The sequence below is a fragment of the Mytilus edulis genome, chromosome 3 (genome assembly GCF_963676685.1).
Source record: "Mytilus edulis chromosome 3, xbMytEdul2.2, whole genome shotgun sequence".
NCBI classification, from domain to species: domain Eukaryota; kingdom Metazoa; phylum Mollusca; class Bivalvia; order Mytilida; family Mytilidae; genus Mytilus; species Mytilus edulis.
In genome coordinates, this window is record NC_092346.1 from 85,201,187 (window position 1) to 85,225,154 (window position 23,968).

Below are 23,968 nucleotides of genomic sequence, written 5' to 3' on the forward strand. Positions count from 1 at the left end.
TGCCAAAATATATAACATATATTCTTTTTAACAAATGAACCCATAAAAATAATAAGAAAACCACAAACGAATTGGCTGGTGTGAGACAGATACAAGAGTTAACGAATTTAAAATAGTCTTGTGAATATTAACAAAAGACAAAAGAGAAAGGGGAAAAATAATATTGACACTATAAGATAATGTTTACATTTTGAGTTCTTATCATTTGTCTATTTGTGTAGAACAATATAAGATAAATAAAGGTAACAGTAGTATACCGCTGTTCAAAAGTCATTAATTGATCTAGAGGAAACAAATCCAGGTTACAAACTATAACCGAGGTAAACACATCAACTAAGAAAGAAAAACAACAGAACTTTGAAGTGCAAAACAAAACAAACGACAATGCAACATACATAGAAACGAACTATATATGTGTTTATGAACTTTGAAAATTGGACAACTCATGCCTTTAACATCTTGTGCTAAAATAATAAATCAATATTTGTAACAAGAACATTTATTCATTTTTACAACATATTTTACAAATGTGATTACTTTTCAAATACAAATCTGAAAACACAACTATTTAAAAACTGTTTGTTGTGAACTTACATTCCCTTTAAAAATGTTTTTTGAAGAAGTTGTAAACAAGCCAGTATGACTCCCAAAATCAATTTTAATACAGTGATACCTAAGTGATCTACAATTAGTTTCCTGTATATTTCAAAAGAAATATAAACAAAGTAGCAAAGAGAAATATATAACTTAAGCCAAATATACCCCTAATTAATCATATATATCACATGAAAAAAACCGCCTCAAGTCAATAGCAGTATAAAATGTTATTGTTTACAACAAATTACTTATTTCCTGTTATCTACATTTTCATGTCAACTACAAATTCACAACATGGTGATATAAAACAAACTTGAAACCTACTTATTTTTTTCAGAAATCAACTCTAAAAGTGTGAACAAGGTGTGCTTATGCATATCCCATCCAAAAACATTTATAATTCAATGTCATGTAATCTTCAACAACATACATCATAGACAAATTATTAAACTTTCAAACAATTCAATTGTTCATTGGCAAAATGTAAGTTTTTGGGGAAGTGTATTTGATATTACTTATTTTATACTAAAAGTTCTGACTGAATATCACATTTATGGTTTGATTTTTTAAATAATAGTATGCAAAATAAATCATATTTTATATTTAATTATAAACATCTATAAATCCAACAACTATAAATCAACAAGTTTGTTATTCGTTCAAATGTATTAAAAATATCAGTATATTAACATTATTAGGCCAAAATAAAAAATAAATTGTGTTCAGGGTTTGCCTACACACTCTAATTTATTATGCCTATCTTTATGTTATTATTGGCACTTAACATTATTATTTCATTAGGACAAAATTGCAGCTTTCCCAATACACTGAAGCTGAGACTACACAGTTATAGTAGTCTCAGACTGAAGGTAAAAATAAAAGGTGAAATAAAAAATATTTTCTATGTATCTACCGTATTTTTCTCCATGGAGGAAACCCTAAACACACACTGTTTTTTGTTTGACCTTGGTGAAACGTATATATATTGTATCCTGCATGTCTGGTACTTGTATCATTAAAAATCTCTATAAAAACAATGATTCAAACTGAAATATAATGATCACATAAGGTGTTAAATAAAATTGCACAACAAATGTTTTATACACAACTAAATAATGTATATAGACATCTGACTATTTCCTTACATCTCTCTTGCTAGGTTCAATACAGCTTAATGAAAGTAGTAATATTGTTAGTCTTAAAGAGTTGGAGAAATCAAGATCATCCCAGTAGACTGTCAGTACTTACCTTTACACATATCCAGAAAGAATAGACAGGTTATACTATATTTAAAAGTTCAAATATTACAAATTTTCAGAGAAAGTATAGATGGTCACAATAAATAAAATGTACATTTGAGGCAAATAAGATAGTATGGTCCCACAGTCACCAATAAGCATTAATACTCAAAGTAGACAATATAAGCAACACTAAAGCTTAAATAATTTAAATTAAGTACTTGTAAAACTAATTAAGTAATTATATAAAACAATAACATGAATATAACACAATGGTATTTGCCATAATATATACACTTTATAGTTTACCAGTGTTTAGTGTCAAACAAAAAGCTTATTAAATGTTCATACATATTCTTCCAATACCTATCGTTTTTAGACATGTGAATGTATGATAAGATTGTTAATTTGATCCCTTAAATTTCAAATATATATTTTTTTTTAAATCTCTGTGTTAATCAAGTTACAAGCATCTAGATGTTGATAAGATTCTTTTGTGTATATTTAAGACTTCTCAACTTTCATTTACAAAATAAGCCTCATTTTAGGATCTTCCAAATAACACTTAATTTTCTCCCAAAAAGACTATTTCAAAAAATATCTTGTATCAAAAAGTTAAATAAGTGATACATTCTTTTGTGGTAGGCTGATTCTCTTTTTAATTAAAACTATTTTTTCAATAGAATAGAAATTTTAATCAAACAGTTCAATGTTTATGTTTGACATTACTATGCATAAAAGTCAACAGAACACATAATTTTATTTATCTACCAATTACATTTACACATGCATGTTTTACAAATTTAAGTATCTGTTTTCCAATTCTTTTCAATTTCAGAAGCAAAACTGAGGGTTCTTATCATACTTCCTTCTTTGAAATTTTTTCTTTTCATGAATTTTAAAACTAGAAATTGTTTACTTAATGAATGCATACTAATTCCAATGGTTGAAGAGAAAAATGTTTTCTTTACCAATGATAAGAAAACAATGTTAGATATAAATCATCTCCTAGTTTATCCAAGGATGGCCAATCAATGTACCATAAATATTTTATAAAATATATTATTGGACCTGCTCTACTAAATAAATATGATATACAATCAAAATGGTGATATGTATACACTGACAGAGTGGTTCCGTTGACAGCTTACTTACTTAAGTTAATCAATTACTTAGACCTTAAGAATTTAAATACCCTGTTCTCCACAAATACTAGTTAAATTAGAAAAAAATTGCTTATAAGTAATAAATATGCAAAAAGTTATAAAGAAAACAGTATAGTTATTATCCAAATTGTATGATATCAATTCTCATTGTATAATGATCACCATAATACTGGCAACACATAACTATTTTTAAAAAGACTTTAGTATTAACTCAAACAGACACTTTATTCCGTAAATGAAAATAAAGTTCTTTTAAGGCCCAAAGAAAAAGTAAAACATTCTGTCCTTCCAAATTATAATAATAATGGAATGATTTAGCATGTTAGTGGGAATATTACAATTGCCTTTATTTAATCTAGTTTATGTCAAACATGTATGTAAATAAATCAAATTGTAAAACCTAATTTCTTATACTTCAAACATTATTATAATATCGAATTCATATTACCTACTGCCATTTATCTCTAAAAATTCTAGCAATCAATACAAACTAAGATATTTATTCCTAATTTGGCAATTCAATACAAAAAAGGTAATTCTAAAACAAAAACATGAATAACTTGAGTAAATGTAGCACAGCTGCTGAAGCACATGACTTGTTTGCATATAAGTACAATAAGATAATAATTTAAAACTAAGCTTTTTAACCTTATCCACCTTATATAAAAAAGCTGCATAATGACAATGATAACTATTTTACTTGTTCAAAAGTTCCACCTTTCTTTCTACTCTCTCTCTGCAGTATCTGTAGTATGGGATTTCTGTTAAGAATGGCATAGGGAATTCAGAAAAGATCAGAAAAGAATGGATTATGAGAATGGAAATAAAAGCACCAAAGTTAGTACCCAGAGATTTGAAATATACACACAGTACCTTAACTGAATTGGATTAGTTAAATGTTTACCACTATTTAGGATAATGTGATTGCTAAAAAGTTTCATATATGTTATCACATAGACATTTTACTTACCCTGTGTCTGTGAATAAAATTCCTAATCATTTTACTGTAAGCAACTCTACCAAATATTTCAATTTGCTTTTATAATCTATTTTAAGACAAGGCCATAATGCAGGCCATGGTAAAGGGCTAGGAAAGAATTTAAAGAAAGGTTTGGTAGCTAAAAAAGCAACATCTGACTTATAAAAAAATAATAAAATAAAAATAAAAAATATCAGTCAAAAGCTAGCTAACTTAATGACAACCCATAAAAAGGTTATATGAACATGTCAAACAGAGTATTTTTTTCTGATGTAATAACATAGAGGAAGCAACAGGAAATGATAATTGATCTTAATTTTAACAACATACATTTCCACAATAATAAATACACATGTCCTGACAATTAAGACAGCAAAAACAGTTGCATTACCATGATTTTTTAAATGAGTATGAAAAGCATTACATGTATCAATAAATAATAATTCAACAGTCTCCTGAACATGAATAGCATCTGTATTATATTTGATTCCTAATAATCTTGGTGCTCTGGACAATGGTCTTCTGCATGCTCTATGGATTGTGCCATGTCATAGTTGGGGGTGTATTCCTGTATACCTTCATCACGCTGAAACTTACGTTGAATTGCAATCTGTAATTGTAATCAGAAAACATTTTTTTATTATTTCACTACAGTAAGCTCGTGAAGAAAAATATCTCAAAAACTAAATCTACCTGGAATGTTGCTGAAAGTTGTAGAATAACAATGATAGTTCTCACAAATGTTTTTTTCTGCAGTAATTTTTCATGTTTTTGAGAGTCTTAATTTAACACTTTTAAAACTTCTATTTCCATAATAAATCATAGAATTACATCAAAACCATTTCAAGTGTATTAATTCAAAGCCATAATATCAAACTTGTAGAAATCTAATTCAGACAATTAATCAATATTTACTAATCTACAGAAACCTACAACTTGAAATGTTAAAATTACAAATTTTCTATAAATTTTCATGAAAAGAACAATAGATACAAACTTCAAAGGCAAATATAGCTTCATGCGTATAAATAGAAAAGTCAATCACCAGATATATTTTTAACAGAGTATTGTGTCAGCATTCAGAAAGGCTCTAAAACTGAAGTATGATAATACACATTGAGAAATTCTGACATAAAAAAGAGTGCATACCTTTGAAACCAATAAAAAAATTAACAGTGCATGTTTTAAAAATGGTCTAGTATATGTAATCCAAAGACTATCAAAATAGTGAAAAATTAAGGATGATTGTTTTATAATTGTTGAATTTTCAAAATACTGAGCAAAGTATCTATATCTAAGTTTGGATAAAAATTGTCTCCTAAATTCAAGTAGGCACACAATAGTGTTTTTAATGTTTTTTCCAAAGATGTGATCGTGTGTTATTCTATTAGTATGGTTTGATTAAATATCCGAAACATTTGTGCATGTGTACCTTTTTCAATATTGAAAGCTTTTATTGCTAAAGTTATCATAAGTATGTGTGGATGAATATTAAATTTTTATTAAGGATTTTGGCTTTAGTTCTATATATCAACTGGTCAAGTCCCTTTTGGTATTTTACCTCTATGTGCCCTATTAGCAAATCATTGTAGACTATCACAAATGTGTACCTAATTTCTGTGTCACAAGCTGTTGCATTTTTTTTTTAGATTTGATAAAAAAATGTAAAAAAGAAAAAAAACCTGAACCACAGTAAATATTAAAAGCAGTTAGTTATAGAACACTGAATTGTTGTACCAGTTATAATGTCAAAACTGTAACTACATTTATATTTTTTTTATAAAAAATGAGAAAATATCTTAGAACTTCATATTTTACAAAGCAAGGTTGAAAGTATTCTACGATATTTTTTTTCAATAATGCATAAAAAATTAATTTTACACCATTAACATCAGTTTTGAATACTATTGCCTTGGCTTCAATGATGCAGATGATGAAAACATGATAGAGTTACCACCATCAACAAATTAAAAACATCAACTGCTGTGGCAAATAAAAAATGCATGCTTTAAAATAAATGCACTAGCTAATACACAAAGAAATTAAATGCACACTAGGTAGAAAACAAAAGTTGAAAACCAACAGTACCTCAATGAAGTCTGGAGTACGACACCTTACTATAACGGTCAGGGCGAGAAGGAGACGACGGCTCTTCATCATAAGCTAGAGGATATTCTCTGGGTTTTTGGGGTGATGTGTGACTACGCAAGGCCATCTAATAAGAAAAGTAAACCAACTAATAACATGCAAGGTGCATGCACAAAATTTTACATTAGAATTTTTAAGGTCACTTTGTAACTTGATTTTCTTTTAAAAAAAACAGTAGCAGATTTAAAGCAAAGAAATTTAGCTGCATCATCAAAATGGTTTTAAAATTAACTTTGTCAGAATGAGAGCTTGAGAGTTTCAGATTTCAGATTTCATGAAAAATCATGTACAATATCTCTTTCAGTATTCTGGTTAGAGAAATAATAGTTAGTCTTACAGTGCATAGAAGCATGCTAACTAGAAAATAAATCTAGAATGGCTGCTTTTACATGTTTAAGCAATGTCTCAAATCAATATGAAAATTATGTACAGGTAAATACAATACGGTTCATACCTTTAGCTGTGATGGTGTAAGTCTGCTGAAAGTTTCTCTGTCTAAACCATACACAACAGCATTTACAGCGCCTACAGGAAAGTCAATAATGGCAAACTTAAAAACACACAAACATTGTACTAGACAGTATTAAATACATAGCTAACTGTAGCAAATCAAAACCAAGAGAAATTGTTTTTTTTTTCATCAATAATATTTTAAACATAACATTGTGACTGTGGTTATTTTTTAAGATAAAATCCTGATATTGCTCATCACTTAATAAAGAAGATTAAAATCATAGACATGTAAACTAAACTTCAAAAACAGACTTTGTACTACAAATCATCAACTTAAATTCAGAAAAATTAATAAACCATCTTACATAAGTGATGAATAGCACTCAACTTTATCAAAGACTTCTATCACATGATACGTTGATTCAAATGCTGCTCATCTTTAAGTGTTGCATTGAAGTACTAGTGGTATGTCATGATAGAGAAAACAGCTGTAAAGTATTAAATCTTAATCTATTACTTAACTTACAAAATTGGACAAGTCACAGAAAGACAAATACCATACCTTGTAATGGAGAAGATAGAGCTTGTAACACAACCAGAGCAAACACAGGAGAATCTGGTGCAACAGCATTCTGTATCCTAAAAATCAAAAGGAATACATGTATTTTATATTTTCATCAATATTCCTTTAACTTCAATAGTTTGGATAAATAAGCAGAGGAAAAACTTTATACAATTGGTTTAATGATCAGATTAACAACTGTCTCTAAAATAAATAATTTTGATTGACAGGTTAAATTTTGATTTCTGACAGAATCAGTTAATACTATCTTTCTTCCACTTATATATTTTTTAGGTCATGGTTGAACAAAATAAGATGAAAAATTTGTCGGAGACTATTCGGAATAGCACAATAACCATGGTGAATGCACATACTGGATTTGTGTGTAAATTAGTATTGGATTTAGAGAAAATGTGTAATCATTTTTCTAGATTTCAGAATAACCTAGCCACCCTTTTTTAACCTTACTTTATTAATCAGAGGGAATATAAAACATCAGTTTGTAAACTTACTACATTCAAACATTTATAAACTTCTCATGGATGGTAATGCAGAAACAGCAGTGCTGTGCACTATTATTTACAATAATGATTATTATTAACAAAATTCCTCACCTATTTATCAGTGGAAATATAGAAACAGCAATGTAAACAAATGGATAAGCTGTTAGAGGCTTTATATCCTCCTTTAACATTTGTTTTTGTCTTTCTGTGTCTGGATCGTAAGTACCCTGCCAGCTGGAGGCCTGTAACCAAAAGTATATTTAATTGCATAATATCTCATTTAAAAACAATATGGGCAATCAGGCCCATACTGGTATTTCGCTCAAAATTTAATGCAACCTAAAATTTCCAATAACACAACTACAGTATAGTGTTTAAGAAATAAAATAAAATTTCACAATTGACAAGTTACCAAAGTAAGAAATAATGGTTTAAATTGTTGTTTTTGGTATGGTGTTTTCTTTTGAAAATATTGCTCAGCATGCATAAGATTCAGTGAAGTGATGCAACATATGGTAGTTCAACTTAATATAAGAAAACCCATAAAGAGAATTATGTCACTTAAGGGGCTCGTGGGTCTAAATCAAATTTTTTACTTAATATAGGATTTCGCTATATTTTTCTATAAATGAACTTCATCTTATACTTAAAAGAAAAATAAAATAAACCAGGTGCACAGCACGGCGCAGCTTTATACGACCCCAGTGGTTGAACCCTGAATAGTTGGGGCAAATTTGGTCACAATATTCAAGCTTGATTCTGTCTGAATTTTGATTGTGATAAAAAAAATTACATAATATAGGTTTTTGTCACAAAATTAATGTGGTCAAAGATCTAACAAATCTATTGCACAATACTATGCAATTGAAGATTTCTTCTTGAAACTTCTTTGAAAAAAAAGGAACCCCTTCAAAAAATGGTAAACAAAAAACCCCCCCCAACTTTTTGAACCCCCCTTGGAGCAATAACCCTTAAACTCAATCCCATGCTTTCCATTGCAGTATTGAACCTTGTAGTACAATTTCAGAGAGATCCATACACTTAAACACAAGTTATTGTCATAATTGTTTGGAAACTAGAATCATGTTTCTTTTTGGCCCTTTTTTGGCCCCTAATTCCTACATATTTTGGGCAATTAACCCAAACCTAATCCCAGCCTCCCCTTTGTTATATGGTACATTGTGGTACAATTTCAGAGAGATCCATACAATTACACATAAGTTATTGTCTTGAAACTAGAAAAAAGCTTGTTTTGACCCCTTTTTGGCCCTTAATTCCTAAACTTTGGCTCCATAACCCTTAAAATGAATCCAAACCTTCTACTTGTGGTTTTAAACATTGCAGTATGATTTTAGAGCAATTGAAATACTTCTACACAAGTTATTATCCTGAAACTAGAAAAATGCTTGTTTTGGGCCCCTAATTCCTAATTGGTTGGGACCATCATCCCCAAAATCAATCCCAACCTTCCTTTTGTGGTATTGAACCTTCTGAAAAAATTTCATGAAGATCTATTAACTTAAACTAAAGTTATTATCCGGAAACCAATGTGTCTTCGGACGACGACGACATCATAACAATATACGATCCAAAAATTTTTTTGGGGTCGTATAAAATGGGGTCACCGTTCATTTACGCTTACAATTTGACTTGAAATGAAAATTATTATTTATTTTTTTTTAATTTTTATACCCTTGAGTTGAGCCTCCTTAAGTAAACATAAAATACTGTTGACCAAATACTTTTTTTTAGACGACAGTAATCAACAACCTCAAATATTTTGACATGACCCTGAGTATATTTCTGAAAATATGATGTAAAAGTCAAGTGTTGAAAACAGTTAAAAAAGTCTCTTTTTTTGTGGAAAAAGTATATAATGAATAAGGGTTAAATGAGAATAGATTTTATTTTGATTAAAATTGATTGATTGTGCTAGTACAACACAAAGAGCCTGACTTTTAACATGCTAGATCACATGGTGAAAGTCCACACAAAGAAATATTACCCTACCCAGAATTATCTTTCAGACTTTGAGTCGGGCCAATATTTGCTCTCACTCCTTCTGTTCTTCAAGATGTAGCAGCAGAAACCCATTCTAAAATTTTTGATTAGACCTGGTAGAGAGTTAAACACATAACAACATTTAAGCCAGGCAAGCATGCTACCATGTGACTACTGTGACAGTTAATACACATTGGTATTCCTGATTCTCACATATTTGTATTATTTCTGGTATTATACTTAAGTCTAAAAACTTACCTTTCTATATAAGCTGTATACAATGTATGAATATGTGATAACTAATCCTATCAATATAACAAACAATGGTCCATAGTATCTGAAATGTAGAATAAATAGTTGTATTTCCATATGCTCATGTCAACACAATGCCATAATTAAAGGTGGGGTAGGATACCTTGTGGCATAAAACAATGTTTGCCGGACATAAATCGGTTTGACCTTAGTAATTAATGATATCATAACTAGGGTACTATATATCTTTGACCAAACTAAATTTTAATTGATCATGAAGTTGATTGAAGTTAAGTGATGAACTCATAAAGGATAAAGTATGGATTAAGAAAACCTTTTACAAGCTACAACAGACTTTTATTATAACATTTTTCATTAGGATAATGATATCATGAAATAACAATATGAAGCTAAGACTGAATAAACTTTAAAATAGTTGGGTCACATGCTTGATTAAACTCACATGATTTTGCTATTGAATATATATTAAAAAGTCCACAGATGATACTGCTACTTCCATATAACGCTATGAAGGGGCATTACTCAATAACTGTAAAAGTGATGCCTCCCAAATTTGAAAATGATCTGAGTTTTGTTGTAATCAACATTGTGTATAAGTTTCATAACATTTGGTTGAGGCAAACAGAATTTAAGAGAACAGAAACAAATTTTGGGACATACATATATTCAGATGGACATGGGCAACACTAATTGTCCCCTCTGCTGTGGCAGGGGCATACAAATATTTATCTACAATTCCATTCCTTTTTTCCACAAAAAGGTAAAGTAATAAGAGTTAGTCTGAATTACTTCCTGATAGTGAATATATGGCTCAATATCTTTAATTGTTTTTACATAGGCGGTAATGGTAACATTTTTTCCTGTAGCTCAGTCCATATCGTAAACTTGGATACGTATGATAGCTCGTTTCGAAGCTGTGACATTTTCACATATGTGGTTAAATTTTTGGGGTACGAATTGAGATTACTTTTTCCGTAAATTAGCAAACCCCGAACATCCTTTTGTGATGCGGCTCCTTGTGGTAAAATATCCCCTTTTTAACACAATAAGTTCTTTGAAAATTTAATACTTTGAACACATTCAATAGCTCTATAGATTTTACACATTTATTCTATGTTCCTCTACTTTCCTAATCACCACAAATAATTAAGTTCAGTCATTTGTTAAAAATAGAAACATGTCCAATATCACTACACAGAGATTTTTTCTTTACACGTGACTTTTGAGGTCCTCATTTCTAGGGGCATTAGGGATGTTGTCCCAATATATTGGCTCAATATCTTTAATTGTTTTTACATAGGCGGTAATGGTAACGTTTTTTCCTGTAGCTCAGTCCATATTGTAAACTTGGATATGTTCCAGACCATACGAGTATTTGGACCGTACGCGTACAGTCCGGACCGTATACGTATACTCGTACGGTCCGACCATACGCGTACGGTCGGACCGTATGAGTATACTCGTACGGTCCAGCTGACCATACATGTTTTGGTATCATATGGGTTAAATTAAAAAAAATAAACAATAACCAAAAATTTGTAGCTTTAGTTCTCCAAGATGCTATTTTTACATCAGATGGGTAAGTGAATAAGCGTACAATTGAAATTAAATGTTTGTTTAATTCTATATCTGAATCCCATTTTTGTACTCTCGCTCCAGTTGACACTAACTACCACAAGGAATGTTATGTTTTTTTTTATTAATTTACATTTACATGTTTGCGGTCCATTCATGTTCCTTTGCATATGCATTTTTTTTTAAAGTTCACAAATATTATAAAACAATTGAATGTCCTTGTACGTTTTGTTTACATACGTTAACCCCAATTTCAATGAGCATACTGGCCTTTAATTAATTACTGACATGCTAATTACAGGAGATTAACAGATTAAACTAGCGTGACCTTTTTAAAAAGTTATAATATTAAGTTTTCATTTCAATATCAATTGAACTTTTTATATTAATTTGAGATATAAGATTTTTTTATCTGTTATTTACATTTGTATCTGATAAACTTGACCATCTTCTTATTATTAGTTGGACCGTACGCGTACGGTCCGACCGTATGCGTATTTTGAAAAAGTACGCATACGGTCCAGACCGTACGCGTACGGTCCAAATACTCATACGGTCTGGAACAGATACATGTACGTATGATAGCTCGTTTCGAAGCTGTGACATTTTCACATATGTGGTTAAATTTTCAGGGTACAAAGTGAGATTACTTTTTCCGTAAATTAGCAAACCCCGAACATCCTTTTGTGATGCGGCTCCTTGTGGTAAAATATCCCCTTTTTAACACAATAAGTTCTTTAAAATTTAATACTTTGAACACATTCAATAGCTCCATAGTTTTTACACATTTATTCTATGTTCCTCTACTTTCCTAATCACCACAAATAATTAAGTTCAGTCATTTGTTAAAATTAGAAACATGTCCAATATCACTACACAGAGATTTTTTCTTTACACGTGACTTTTGAGGTCCTCATTTCTAGGGGCATTAGGGATGTTGTCCCAATATATTGGCTCAATATCTTTAATTGTTTTTACATAGGCGGTAATGGTAACGTTTTTTCCTGTAGCTCAGTCCATATTGTAAACTTGGATACGTATGATAGCTCGTTTCGAAGCTGTGACATTTTCACATATGTGGTTAAATTTTCGGGGTACAAAGTGAGATTACTTTTTCCGTAAATTAGCAAACCCCGAACATCCTTTTGTGATGCGGCTCCTTGTGGTAAAATATCCCCTTTTTAACACAATAAGTTCTTTGAAAATTTAATACTTTGAACACATTCAATAGCTCTATAGATTTTACACATTTATTCTATGTTCCTCTACTTTCCTAATCACCACAAATAATTAAGTTCAGTCATTTGTTAAAAATAGAAACATGTCCAATATCACTACACAGAGATTTTTTCTTTACACGTGACTTTTGAGGTCCTCATTTCTAGGGGCATTAGGGATGTTGTCCCAATATATTGGCTCAATATCTTTAATTGTTTTTACATAGGCGGTAATGGTAACGTTTTTTCCTGTAGCTCAGTCCATATTGTAAACTTGGATATGTTCCAGACCATACGAGTATTTGGACCGTACGCGTACAGTCCGGACCGTATACGTATACTCGTACGGTCCGACCATACGCGTACGGTCGGACCGTATGAGTATACTCGTACGGTCCAGCTGACCATACATGTTTTGGTATCATATGGGTTAAATTAAAAAAAATAAACAATAACCAAAAATTTGTAGCTTTAGTTCTCCAAGATGCTATTTTTACATCAGATGGGTAAGTGAATAAGCGTACAATTGAAATTAAATGTTTGTTTAATTCTATATCTGAATCCCATTTTTGTACTCTCGCTCCAGTTGACACTAACTACCACAAGGAATGTTATGTTTTTTTTTATTAATTTACATTTACATGTTTGCGGTCCATTCATGTTCCTTTGCATATGCATTTTTTTTTAAAGTTCACAAATATTATAAAACAATTGAATGTCCTTGTACGTTTTGTTTACATACGTTAACCCCAATTTCAATGAGCATACTGGCCTTTAATTAATTACTGACATGCTAATTACAGGAGATTAACAGATTAAACTAGCGTGACCTTTTTAAAAAGTTATAATATTAAGTTTTCATTTCAATATCAATTGAACTTTTTATATTAATTTGAGATATAAGATTTTTTTATCTGTTATTTACATTTGTATCTGATAAACTTGACCATCTTCTTATTATTAGTTGGACCGTACGCGTACGGTCCGACCGTATGCGTATTTTGAAAAAGTACGCATACGGTCCAGACCGTACGCGTACGGTCCAAATACTCATACGGTCTGGAACAGATACGTATGATAGCTCGTTTCGAAGCTGTGACATTTTCACATATGTGGTTAAATTTTCAGGGTACAAAGTGAGATTACTTTTTCCGTAAATTAGCAAACCCCGAACATCCTTTTGTGATGCGGCTCCTTGTGGTAAAATATCCCCTTTTTAACACAATAAGTTCTTTAAAATTTAATACTTTGAACACATTCAATAGCTCCATAGTTTTTACACATTTATTCTATGTTCCTCTACTTTCCTAATCACCACAAATAATTAAGTTCAGTCATTTGTTAAAATTAGAAACATGTCCAATATCACTACACAGAGATTTTTTCTTTACACGTGACTTTTGAGGTCCTCATTTCTAGGGGCATTAGGGATGTTGTCCCAATATATTGGCTCAATATCTTTAATTGTTTTTACATAGGCGGTAATGGTAACGTTTTTTCCTGTAGCTCAGTCCATATTGTAAACTTGGATACGTATGATAGCTCGTTTCGAAGCTGTGACATTTTCACATATGTGGTTAAATTTTCGGGGTACAAAGTGAGATTACTTTTTCCGTAAATTAGCAAACCCCGAACATCCTTTTGTGATGCGGCTCCTTGTGGTAAAATATCCCCTTTTTAACACAATAAGTTCTTTAAAATTTAATACTTTGAACACATTCAATAGCTCCATAGTTTTTACACATTTATTCTATGTTCCTCTACTTTCCTAATCACCACAAATAATTAAGTTCAGTCATTTGTTAAAAATAGAAACATGTCCAATATCACTACACAGAGATTTTTTCTTTACACGTGACTTTTGAGGTCCTCATTTCTAGGGGCATTAGGGATGTTGTCCCAATATATTGGCTCAATATCTTTAATTGTTTTTACATAGGCGGTAATGGTAACGTTTTTTCCTGTAGCTCAGTCCATATCGTAAACTTGGATACGTATGATAGCTCGTTTCGAAGCTGTGACATTTTCACATATGTGGTTAAATTTTCGGGGTACAAAGTGAGATTACTTTTTCCGTAAATTAGCAAACCCCGAACATCCTTTTGTGATGCGGCTCCTTGTGGTAAAATATCCCCTTTTTAACACAATAAGTTCTTTAAAATTTAATACTTTGAACACATTCAATAGTTCCATAGTTTTTACACATTTATTCTATGTTCCTCTACTTTCCTAATCACCACAAATAATTAAGTTCAGTCATTTGTTAAAAATAGAAACATGTCCAATATCACTACACAGAGATTTTTTCTTTACACGTGACTTTTGAGGTCCTCATTTCTAGGGGCATTAGGGATGTTGTCCCAATATATTGGCTCAATATCTTTAATTGTTTTTACATAGGCGGTAATGGTAACGTTTTTTCCTGTAGCTCAGTCCATATCGTAAACTTGGATACGTATGATAGCTCGTTTCGAAGCTGTGACATTTTCACATATGTGGTTAAATTTTCGGGGTACAAAGTGAGATTACTTTTTCCGTAAATTAGCAAACCCCGAACATCCTTTTGTGATGCGGCTCCTTGTGGTAAAATATCCCCTTTTTAACACAATAAGTTCTTTAAAATTTAATACTTTGAACACATTCAATAGTTCCATAGTTTTTACACATTTATTCTATGTTCCTCTACTTTCCTAATCACCACAAATAATTAAGTTCAGTCATTTGTTAAAAATAGAAACATGTCCAATATCACTACACAGAGATTTTTTATTTACACATGACTTTTGAGTTCCTCATTTCGAGGCGCATTAGGGATGTTGTCCCATATAGACTACCAGATGTGTCACATAGATATTTCTGTCTTACTCAGCAAAATACTTACATGCCTACTCTCCAACCAATATCAGACTCTATCCAGCTGGAAAACAACAAATATATGTTTGGTTTTGAAAAGTTATAGTTATTTATTGACACATATTGATCAAGTATCACATCTAATATAACACATCAATATTTCAATGCGTGCTTCTCTATATATAATAAAGTGAATTAAATTTGGAACAGTTTTCAATGTTCACATCATTTTTCTTTGCTCTTTGCTCGTTAAGGAAAAACATGTAGAATATTGATGGGTTGGTTTTTTAAAATATTTTTGCGTATAGGGACTCAAAGAGCAGTCACTTCTTTATTTGTTTATGTTCGGATTATGCACAATTAATAAGTTTTCAATGCATTTGTTCTTACTACGAAATTGAAGTTTTAAATAATACTATCTCAATAATTAGTACATGACTTACCACCAAGCACCAGCAGGTCCATAATGATCATTTATAAATGGAAGAAGTGACAATACCAATGATACTCCCCAACAGAACACATGGTATAACCTAAAATTAAAACCAGAGAATTAGGACTTTTCTAGATACTCCCCAACAGAATACATGGTATAACCTAAAATTAAACCACATAATTAGGACTATCCCCCTACAGAAAACATGGTATAACCTAAAATCAAAACCATAGAATTAGAACTATCATAGATACTCCCCAACAGAATACATGGTATAACCTAAAATTAAAACTAGTTAATTAGGGCTATCAGAGAAAGTCACCTAAAACTTGAAAACAAATGTAGCTTTCTAACAAATTTTCCATTAGACATTTTAACTCTCATTACAGACCCTATTTTAATGTACTGGCATTTTGCAAGCATGCTGATTTTGATTTTAAAGTTTGGTCACATTGAAGTTATTGTCAAACATGTTTATTATAACCTAGAGGTCTTTGTTTTCGCTCCCAAGTGCTAGCCTACATGTATATATTCTTAACAGTAATTCAAAAATTGTTAATAACTGTGTATGAAAAATCTTACCATTCGAACTTCTCTGTAGTTGTCCTTCTAACAACATTCATAAATAAGTTAAATGTTATACAGGCTACCCATAACAGAACAGAAAAATCTGAAAGTATATTTATGTAATATCAGACAAACTAATGGATTAAGAAGATTTCTAATTTAATGTTTTGTTGTAGACCAGTAACCAAGATCAAAACTTCTTTTAACAAGAATGTGTCCCCAGTACACGAATGCCCCACTTGCACTATCATTTTCTATGTTCAATGGACTGTGAAATTGGGGTAAACACTTTAATTTTGCATTAAAATTTGAAAGATCATATCATAGGGAACATGTGTACAAAGTTTGAAGTCGATTGGACTTCAACTTCATCAAAAACTACCTTGACCAAAAACTTTAACTTGAAGCGGGACAGACGGACCAACAGACGGACGGACGGAAGAACGGACGCACAGACCAGAAAACATAATGCCCCTCTACTATCGTAGGTGGGGCATAAAAAATCTTTTCAAATGTTAATAAATTATATTTGTTTTTAAATTCTCATTAAAAGAAAATAAAAAAGTATTCTTGTTGAAGTTGTTGTCAAAACAAGTTTTACCTTTACATGGGTATGAACTGAATGTTTTTGTTATATTTCTCACTTTGAAATTATATTTTACATTTTTACTTTTATAGTACAGTTATTGCAGTCAATTTAGATATATCAAGACATGATTGATTTGACAATAACTTTAGCTGTGGAGGTAGGGACCAACTGCATACCAAAAATCATGAATTGCATTTAGTGGTTCTCCTGAAACTGACCCAATCATCATTTAATTAACACCTGAGGTTGCTCTTCAACTGATCTAATCACAAACTTAAACAAATTGTATATTTTGATGATGCTAGAAACAGCAAGCCAAAGTCAAAAATTGGTTTTACAGATTAAATTTTTCAAACTTTATGTATTCAGATACTTACCTAAATAGGCATTTTGTTGATAACTGTCTCATTGGCAATCATACAACATCTCCTTAATCATCCTTCAACTTATATTGGTAAAAACTTCTTAAAAAATGTCCAAAAAAAAAAGAAAAAAAGGGAACTTGACATGAAGCATAGATAAAGATCTTTCAATTTTTGTATTACTGAGAACAAAGTACATTATGTTAGTAAATAGAGAAAGTGTGTTTGTTTTGCGATTAAATATATGTTTCCATATGTTCATGTAAAAGTAGTGTTTGATATTCATATCAATGGTGATATTTTTTTTGAAAAACACCATCTAATCAGTAATAAGAAATATTTTTGTTGTGTAAAATCATAAAATAGTCCTCACAAGTCTTCTTACCAAAAAATTGTAAAAACCAAGCTTGAAAATGACAAGTGGCTCCATCAGGAACAAGACCTCCCTGTAATATAAAAAAAAAGTTTCACATTTTCAGTTTAACATGCAAACGGAGCAATTTAATTAATTTTCAATTTCAAGTTTTTGTAAGAATTATCATAAAGATACTATAGTTATTATTAAACTTAAAGTTTGATATTTTCTTTGTTATTTGAAGAATTTGGTATTGATTGCATACCTTTTTGGTTGTTTATCTCTGCTAAATAAATTCAAAACTTTTATAGACTCACTCCAAACAACTCATAACTTGACATATTTTCTTTCTTTTGAAAAACAAAATTTCTTAAAACTTCTGTGAAATCACAAATACCTATGTACTACTTTAATACTAAATAATATAGTTTTGAAAATATAAAGAATAATAAAATATACAAGTTTTATTGATGATTGCCAGTAACTAATTCTACTGAAGTAAAAATCAAAGCAATAAGTTTAGCAAGAAACAAAGGCCAAGATTAGGTTTCATACTGGCAAATATTGATTGACCATATACTTCATGTAACTAATTGTACAGTACAATTTCTAAACTTTATAAAAAAAAATCTTTTCAAAGAGATTGTAAAGCATTCCCTACCATGGTTAACAATGATATACTTACCATCAAATAGGCAATGGAAACAAAAAATGCTGCTATACTGAGGTATAAAATTAATCTCTGAAAGAAGATAAATTATAATAAACACATAGAATAAATTTACCAAATAATTTATCTTTATAGATACATTTTAATATCATTTAAGGAGAGCTGATACAGTTTCACATTGTTTTGTCTTTATTTTATGGTGAAGATAGAGATAAGATTTTATTTTAAAATAAAACAAAGGTTTCTATACTTACATCTACGTCACTTGGTCATTGGAGGATTGCTTTCTCATTGACAAACATACCAAATTCAGAATTATAGAATTTTTGTTGATTTTTTACACTCTTCCCTCCCCCCCCCCCCCCCCCCCCCCCCCCCCCCCAACTCATACATATATATTTTATAATACTTTTTTGCATTTTTGCATATCATGGCATAAAAGGTTAGATTCATTGCAGCTCTAAAATGTTTTTAAATATAACCCTTTCAATTTCCTAATATTTCATGAGAGTTGACTTTTATAGGCCTTTTTACATATGTCATGTGTATGTCTGTAAAAATTTGTGTTTTAATGGTTATTTAAGAAAATCTCTAAAAATCGTTCATGCATTGTGTTTTAAATGGTTGTGACTTCACACTTTTGAGGAATTCACTTCCTAAAATTTTGAAGGAAAAAATAAGCAACATATCTTGCCAATTTACAATTACTTTAACATGTTTAAACATGATAATAGTTTCATGTACAAATATAAGACAACAAAATTTGTGTTCTGTTAAATTTGGAAATGACAGAATATTTTTTTATTCCTTCAATGACTATTTTAGTGCAATAGTCTATAATAACTTAATAGTCCTGTGTGGTTATAAAAGGATTAAAAATCAATTCATTTAAAGCAGTTTATGCTGGTCCAGGTTGCTAGAAATACTGTACATAATATAATGAGTTGTACAATAGTCTACATAAATTTTATTAAACTAAAAAATGTGTTAAAAATTTTGTAACTTCCTAGACAAATTTTTCTTTACCTGTGCAAAAACTGTATATTTCTTGAACAGCCATATCACAACTATCATAAAGAAACTGAAATTAAAAAAATCATGGATCTGATTATGTACATGTTTAAATATCACGAGGTTGGATATTTACAAGTGGTACCCCGGTCAATAACGGCAAATACTTTAATTTGCTGCTGGACCATGAGAAACAACTATCCATCCATCCATTTTTTTTCCATTAGAGTCAAATTTATTGGTTCAATCAGAAAATTAGAATTTAAAATTGATTCTATCGATTTATTTCTGATCTTACAAAACAAATACATGTGCAATGTACCATAAAGAAAGGAGATTCCAACCCTTCAAATAACTCTATCTTGATCAAACAATGCATATATATATACAAGCCCATGTAGTGCTGGGTCATTTATCTCATACATTTTAAAGCTGAATACATTTGAATTTAAAACTCTCTTAAATAAACAGTCACCATTTAGCTTTATTTTTAGTGCATAAATATTATAGACACCCACTGAATAAATATATTTTTGTAACTTGTTTTGTTTACTGTTGTCAATAAGTTAATATTTACCATCCTACTAAAGATAAGGCTCCTGTTGTCCTTCTAACTGCTATAACAACATCCTACAAATACAAGATTCAGTTTAGTCTCAATTAGGCCAACTAAAATTAATTGGTAGATTTTCATCCAAATTTTTTTTTAAATGAGGCGGGTGGGAGGATTTTATTATTTATTTCTTATGAAACCCTCTGACGACGTGCTCATCACATATGCAAGTGTAATAATAAGCTTATATCATGTATAAGGAATCGTACACAATTTTTCAAAAATTGAATAAATATCTCTGATTGGCAACCACTGTTCTACATGTAATTGCTGCTTTAGAAACCTATTTTTAGTAAACAGCAAGAAAGTGGAGAAATGCTCTCTTCAGTTGGACTTCCATCACCATTTTTTCTTCTTTCTAAGTGATGTTTTGCTGTCGCCATAAAATGCGGCAAATATGCATTGGTATGCAACACAAGAATTATGAGAACAGAATAAAATGAAAACTCAAACCATTTTGAAAATAATAGAGTTGGTGCTTTTATGGTTCTTCTTCAAGATGCAAATATAATTATAAAGTAAAACATAAACTTAACAAAAAAGAAGAAGTTGTTTAATGACTCTTTTGAGGGTATTGGGACAAAAGGTGTTTGCTGTTTGTCAACAAAAAACAATGGCCATAGGTAAATATAAGTGTATTGTTTGCCGACTTTTTAAACTCAATAAGATGTCATAAATCTACATGTAAATGTAACAACTTCGTGCTTGTTTCAGTTGTTTTTTTAATTGTTTTTGTAACTATGTGTTCCACGATAATTGCGCTTTGGATATAATTCACAGTCCAAAATTATCAATTAAAAAATCCACGGTTTTCTAATCACAGAAATTTTTGTAATACCGCGATTTGCGTTCTTGGACACAGCGTTTTACTTAAAACCCGAATATTTCATGCCCTTCTGATCTATTCCCGGTAAATGATGTTGTCATCATAAAGCTGCAGAATCATTTAAAATTACTAGTAGAAAAATGAAAACCCAAATTTGAAACAGGAAGTTTTGAATGAAACGAAATTTTTGACCATGTTGACGGTTACCGGAAATGAAAATGAACAAAACCGGGAAAAAAAATTTTAAGATAAAAAAAAATCTGGGATGGGACGATTTCAGAAGGGCGGGCGGGGATGAAAATCTATCAATTATTTTTAATTGGCCTTACATGTACAATGTATATCAAATTATACATTGTACAATGTAATGCATAACAAATGCATGTAAATAATGATAAAATTTATTCAGGCATAATTATTACATTTGTTTGTACATGTAGGTTTCTGAAATTCAGAAGAAAGTCAGATTATATATGTTGTATATATGAGCTGTTTTATAACATGCTAAATGTTAATCTCAAATTATTAAGGTAACTACAATCTGCAGGGAGAATTTTTAAATGAATTTTCACCTCACTAAAGACATACTGTGGTATTTTGTACCTTCTTTGTAATGTCATGTCTTGAAATTTAGACAGTAAATGTTTTGTAGGAGGGGTCCTGATTCCGAAATCCCAGGCTTGAAAACATGGCATCCTGAGGTCCTGAATTTAAAGAAATTTAAATCCTGAAATTTTGAAAAAGGAATTCCCAAATCCCGAAAGGATAAATCCTGAAATCCTGATCTGAACACCCGATCCTGGAGTCCCTATAAAGGTCCCACCCCGCTGTTTCCCACTGGCACTGATGAGGAAGTGTTTATATTTAGACATGATCTAGCAGGAATATTTCCATCATAATTCTAGCACCATCTTCATTTATAAATGACAGTGTCAAATAAAAGACTAAAATAAAAATATTCCCTTAACAATCACAGGCATGCTAAACTAACATGTACATCCTTATAGCAATTGAGAAATCGAAAACATTTCGAAATCACAATTACAACTACATGTATGTCACAAAAAAACACCATTTCCATCAAAAGTTTGTTAAAAAAAACTTTTTTAGAATTTGACAACAGCAGTATCCCATAAAGTAAAATTATAGAATTTGTTTTCAGTGTTCATAACTTACACATTGGTGAGGATTATCAGGAAATAGTGTGCACTCCAACTCGGTGACATTTTCCATTTTTCTGTTTACATGAAAAATACTATATAAATCTCCAAATAGGAGAGCTCATTAACATAAAAATATTTGTCGCTCCTAGTACAATAGTTTTTTCTTGTTATTTTATTATAGATCTTTGAACTACAGCTATAACTGCGATAACTCTCAGATCGATAATTTTCGTCTTGAAGTAATATTGTATTTGTTTTGTGTCGATCTTGCATGTCAACAGGTAATTTGGGGCATGGACCAACCTTTTATTTACAATTTTAGTCTAAATTGGTGAGAATTTCATGTGTTTTTGAGACTTGTTTATTGACACTAAGTCAAGTAAATGATTTGAGAATGAATGCATAATGTAATTTTATTTCTTTTATTCACAATATTTATGTTGTTGGTTTTTTTTTTCTCTAATTCTGACCAATGCTAATATACTGATATATAAAATTGAGAATGGAAATGGGGAATGTGTCAAAGAGACAACAACCCGACCAAATAAAAAACAACAGCAGAGGGTCACCAACAGGTCTTCAATGTAGCGAGAAATTCCCGCACCCGGAGGCGTCCTTCAGCTGGCCCCTAAACAAATATATACTAGTCCAGTGAGATCTCAACCCTCCCCCTAACCAATGTAGAAAAGTAAACGCATAACAATACGCACATTAAAATTCGGTTCAAGAGAAGTCCGAGTCTGATGTCAGAAGATGTAACCAAAGGAAATAAACAAAATGACAATAATACATAAATAACAACAGACTACTAGCAGTTAACTGACATGCCAGCTCCAGACTTCAATTAAACTGACTGAAAGATTATGATTTCATCATATGAACATCAGGCACAATCCTTCCCGTTAGGGGTTTAGTATCATACCATCATAACATATATGAGAAGAACATAACCCGTGTCATGCCAACAACTGTTTTTAGAATAAATGTGTTTAGTTCCGATGCAAAGACCTTATCAGTGACTCAATATTAACGCCAAAATATGCAATCTTTAATGACTTGACAACAGTATCGTAATTATATATCCCTTCTTAATAAGTCTATTCAAAGGTTTTGTAAGTTTCTGAGGTGAATACTGACACCTTTGTGCTTTATAAAGAATATTTCCGAAATATAAAAAATTGGCCATGATGTGAAATACCTGAACGTATTAGAAGTCTGCATGTAGAGCTATATTTACGAATGATGTCCTTATACCGATGATAAAATTTAGTAAATGTTTTGACTAGTTTGTGATATCGAAAACCCTGGTGTAATAATTTTTCAGTAATACATAAATTTCTCTCGTTAAAATCTAAAACATTGTTACATACACGAGCGAATCGTACAAGTTGAGATATATAAACACCGTAAGATGGTGACAAGGGAACGTCACCATCTAAAAACGGATAATTAACGATAGGAAATGAAAAATCATCCCTTTTATCATAAATTTTAGTATTCAGCTTTCCATTAGTGATATAGATATCAAGATATGTATGTATATGTTTACATGTACTCTGTGACTATTATATTGTTGTTGTAACCAATATATTATGTCAATCATTTGTATCTGATTGTATTCCCTTTATGGGCCCTGTACTTTGGGAAATAAAAATACCCGATTCTATTCTATTCTATTCTATCACGGTATAAAAATTCAGAAAATTGTAAAAAAAAATAATTGTTTGTTACACTTTTCAGATGGTTATTGGGGTGTTGCTAAACGGCGGAAACGGGAAACGGAACGGAAACGGAAACGGAAAAAAATATTT

General features: G+C 30.7%; 1 protein-coding gene across 2 annotated transcripts; it reads right to left on the reverse strand.

The window, feature by feature from the left end:
- Positions 1-483: 483 nt before the first annotated feature.
- LOC139514594 (cyclic AMP receptor-like protein A) lies at positions 484-22,274 on the reverse strand. Of its 2 annotated transcripts, XM_071304000.1 has the most exons (14): positions 22,171-22,252; positions 20,133-20,185; positions 19,571-19,625; positions 18,560-18,616; positions 17,905-17,965; positions 16,584-16,671; positions 16,009-16,098; positions 15,594-15,629; positions 9,906-9,984; positions 7,758-7,888; positions 7,144-7,220; positions 6,583-6,653; positions 6,069-6,195; positions 484-4,590 (listed from the first exon to the last, which is right to left on the reverse strand). In XM_071304000.1, the coding sequence occupies exons 1-13, from the start codon at positions 22,225-22,227 to the stop codon at positions 6,070-6,072; spliced, it is 981 nt and encodes a 326-aa protein (XP_071160101.1). In that variant the 5' UTR covers positions 22,228-22,252; the 3' UTR covers positions 484-4,590; position 6,069. The 2 variants fall into 2 exon arrangements, with proteins under 2 accessions (XP_071160101.1, XP_071160102.1); XM_071304001.1 differs by lacking the exon at positions 6,069-6,195 and having other exon boundaries at positions 22,171-22,274.
- Between the last annotated feature and the right edge of the window lie 1,694 nt (positions 22,275-23,968).

Coding starts and splice junctions, on each gene's coding strand:
- LOC139514594 (XM_071304000.1), bottom strand. CDS start 22,227: ATGGAAAATGTCACCGAGTTGGAGTGCACACTATTTCCTGATAATCCT. Junction 20,186..22,170: donor CTGATAATCCTCACCAATGT/GTAAGTTATGAA, acceptor TTGTATTTGTAG/GATGTTGTTATAGCAGTTAG. Junction 7,221..7,757: donor ATATTTCCACTGATAAATAG/GTGAGGAATTTT, acceptor TTTGATTTTTAG/GATACAGAATGCTGTTGCAC.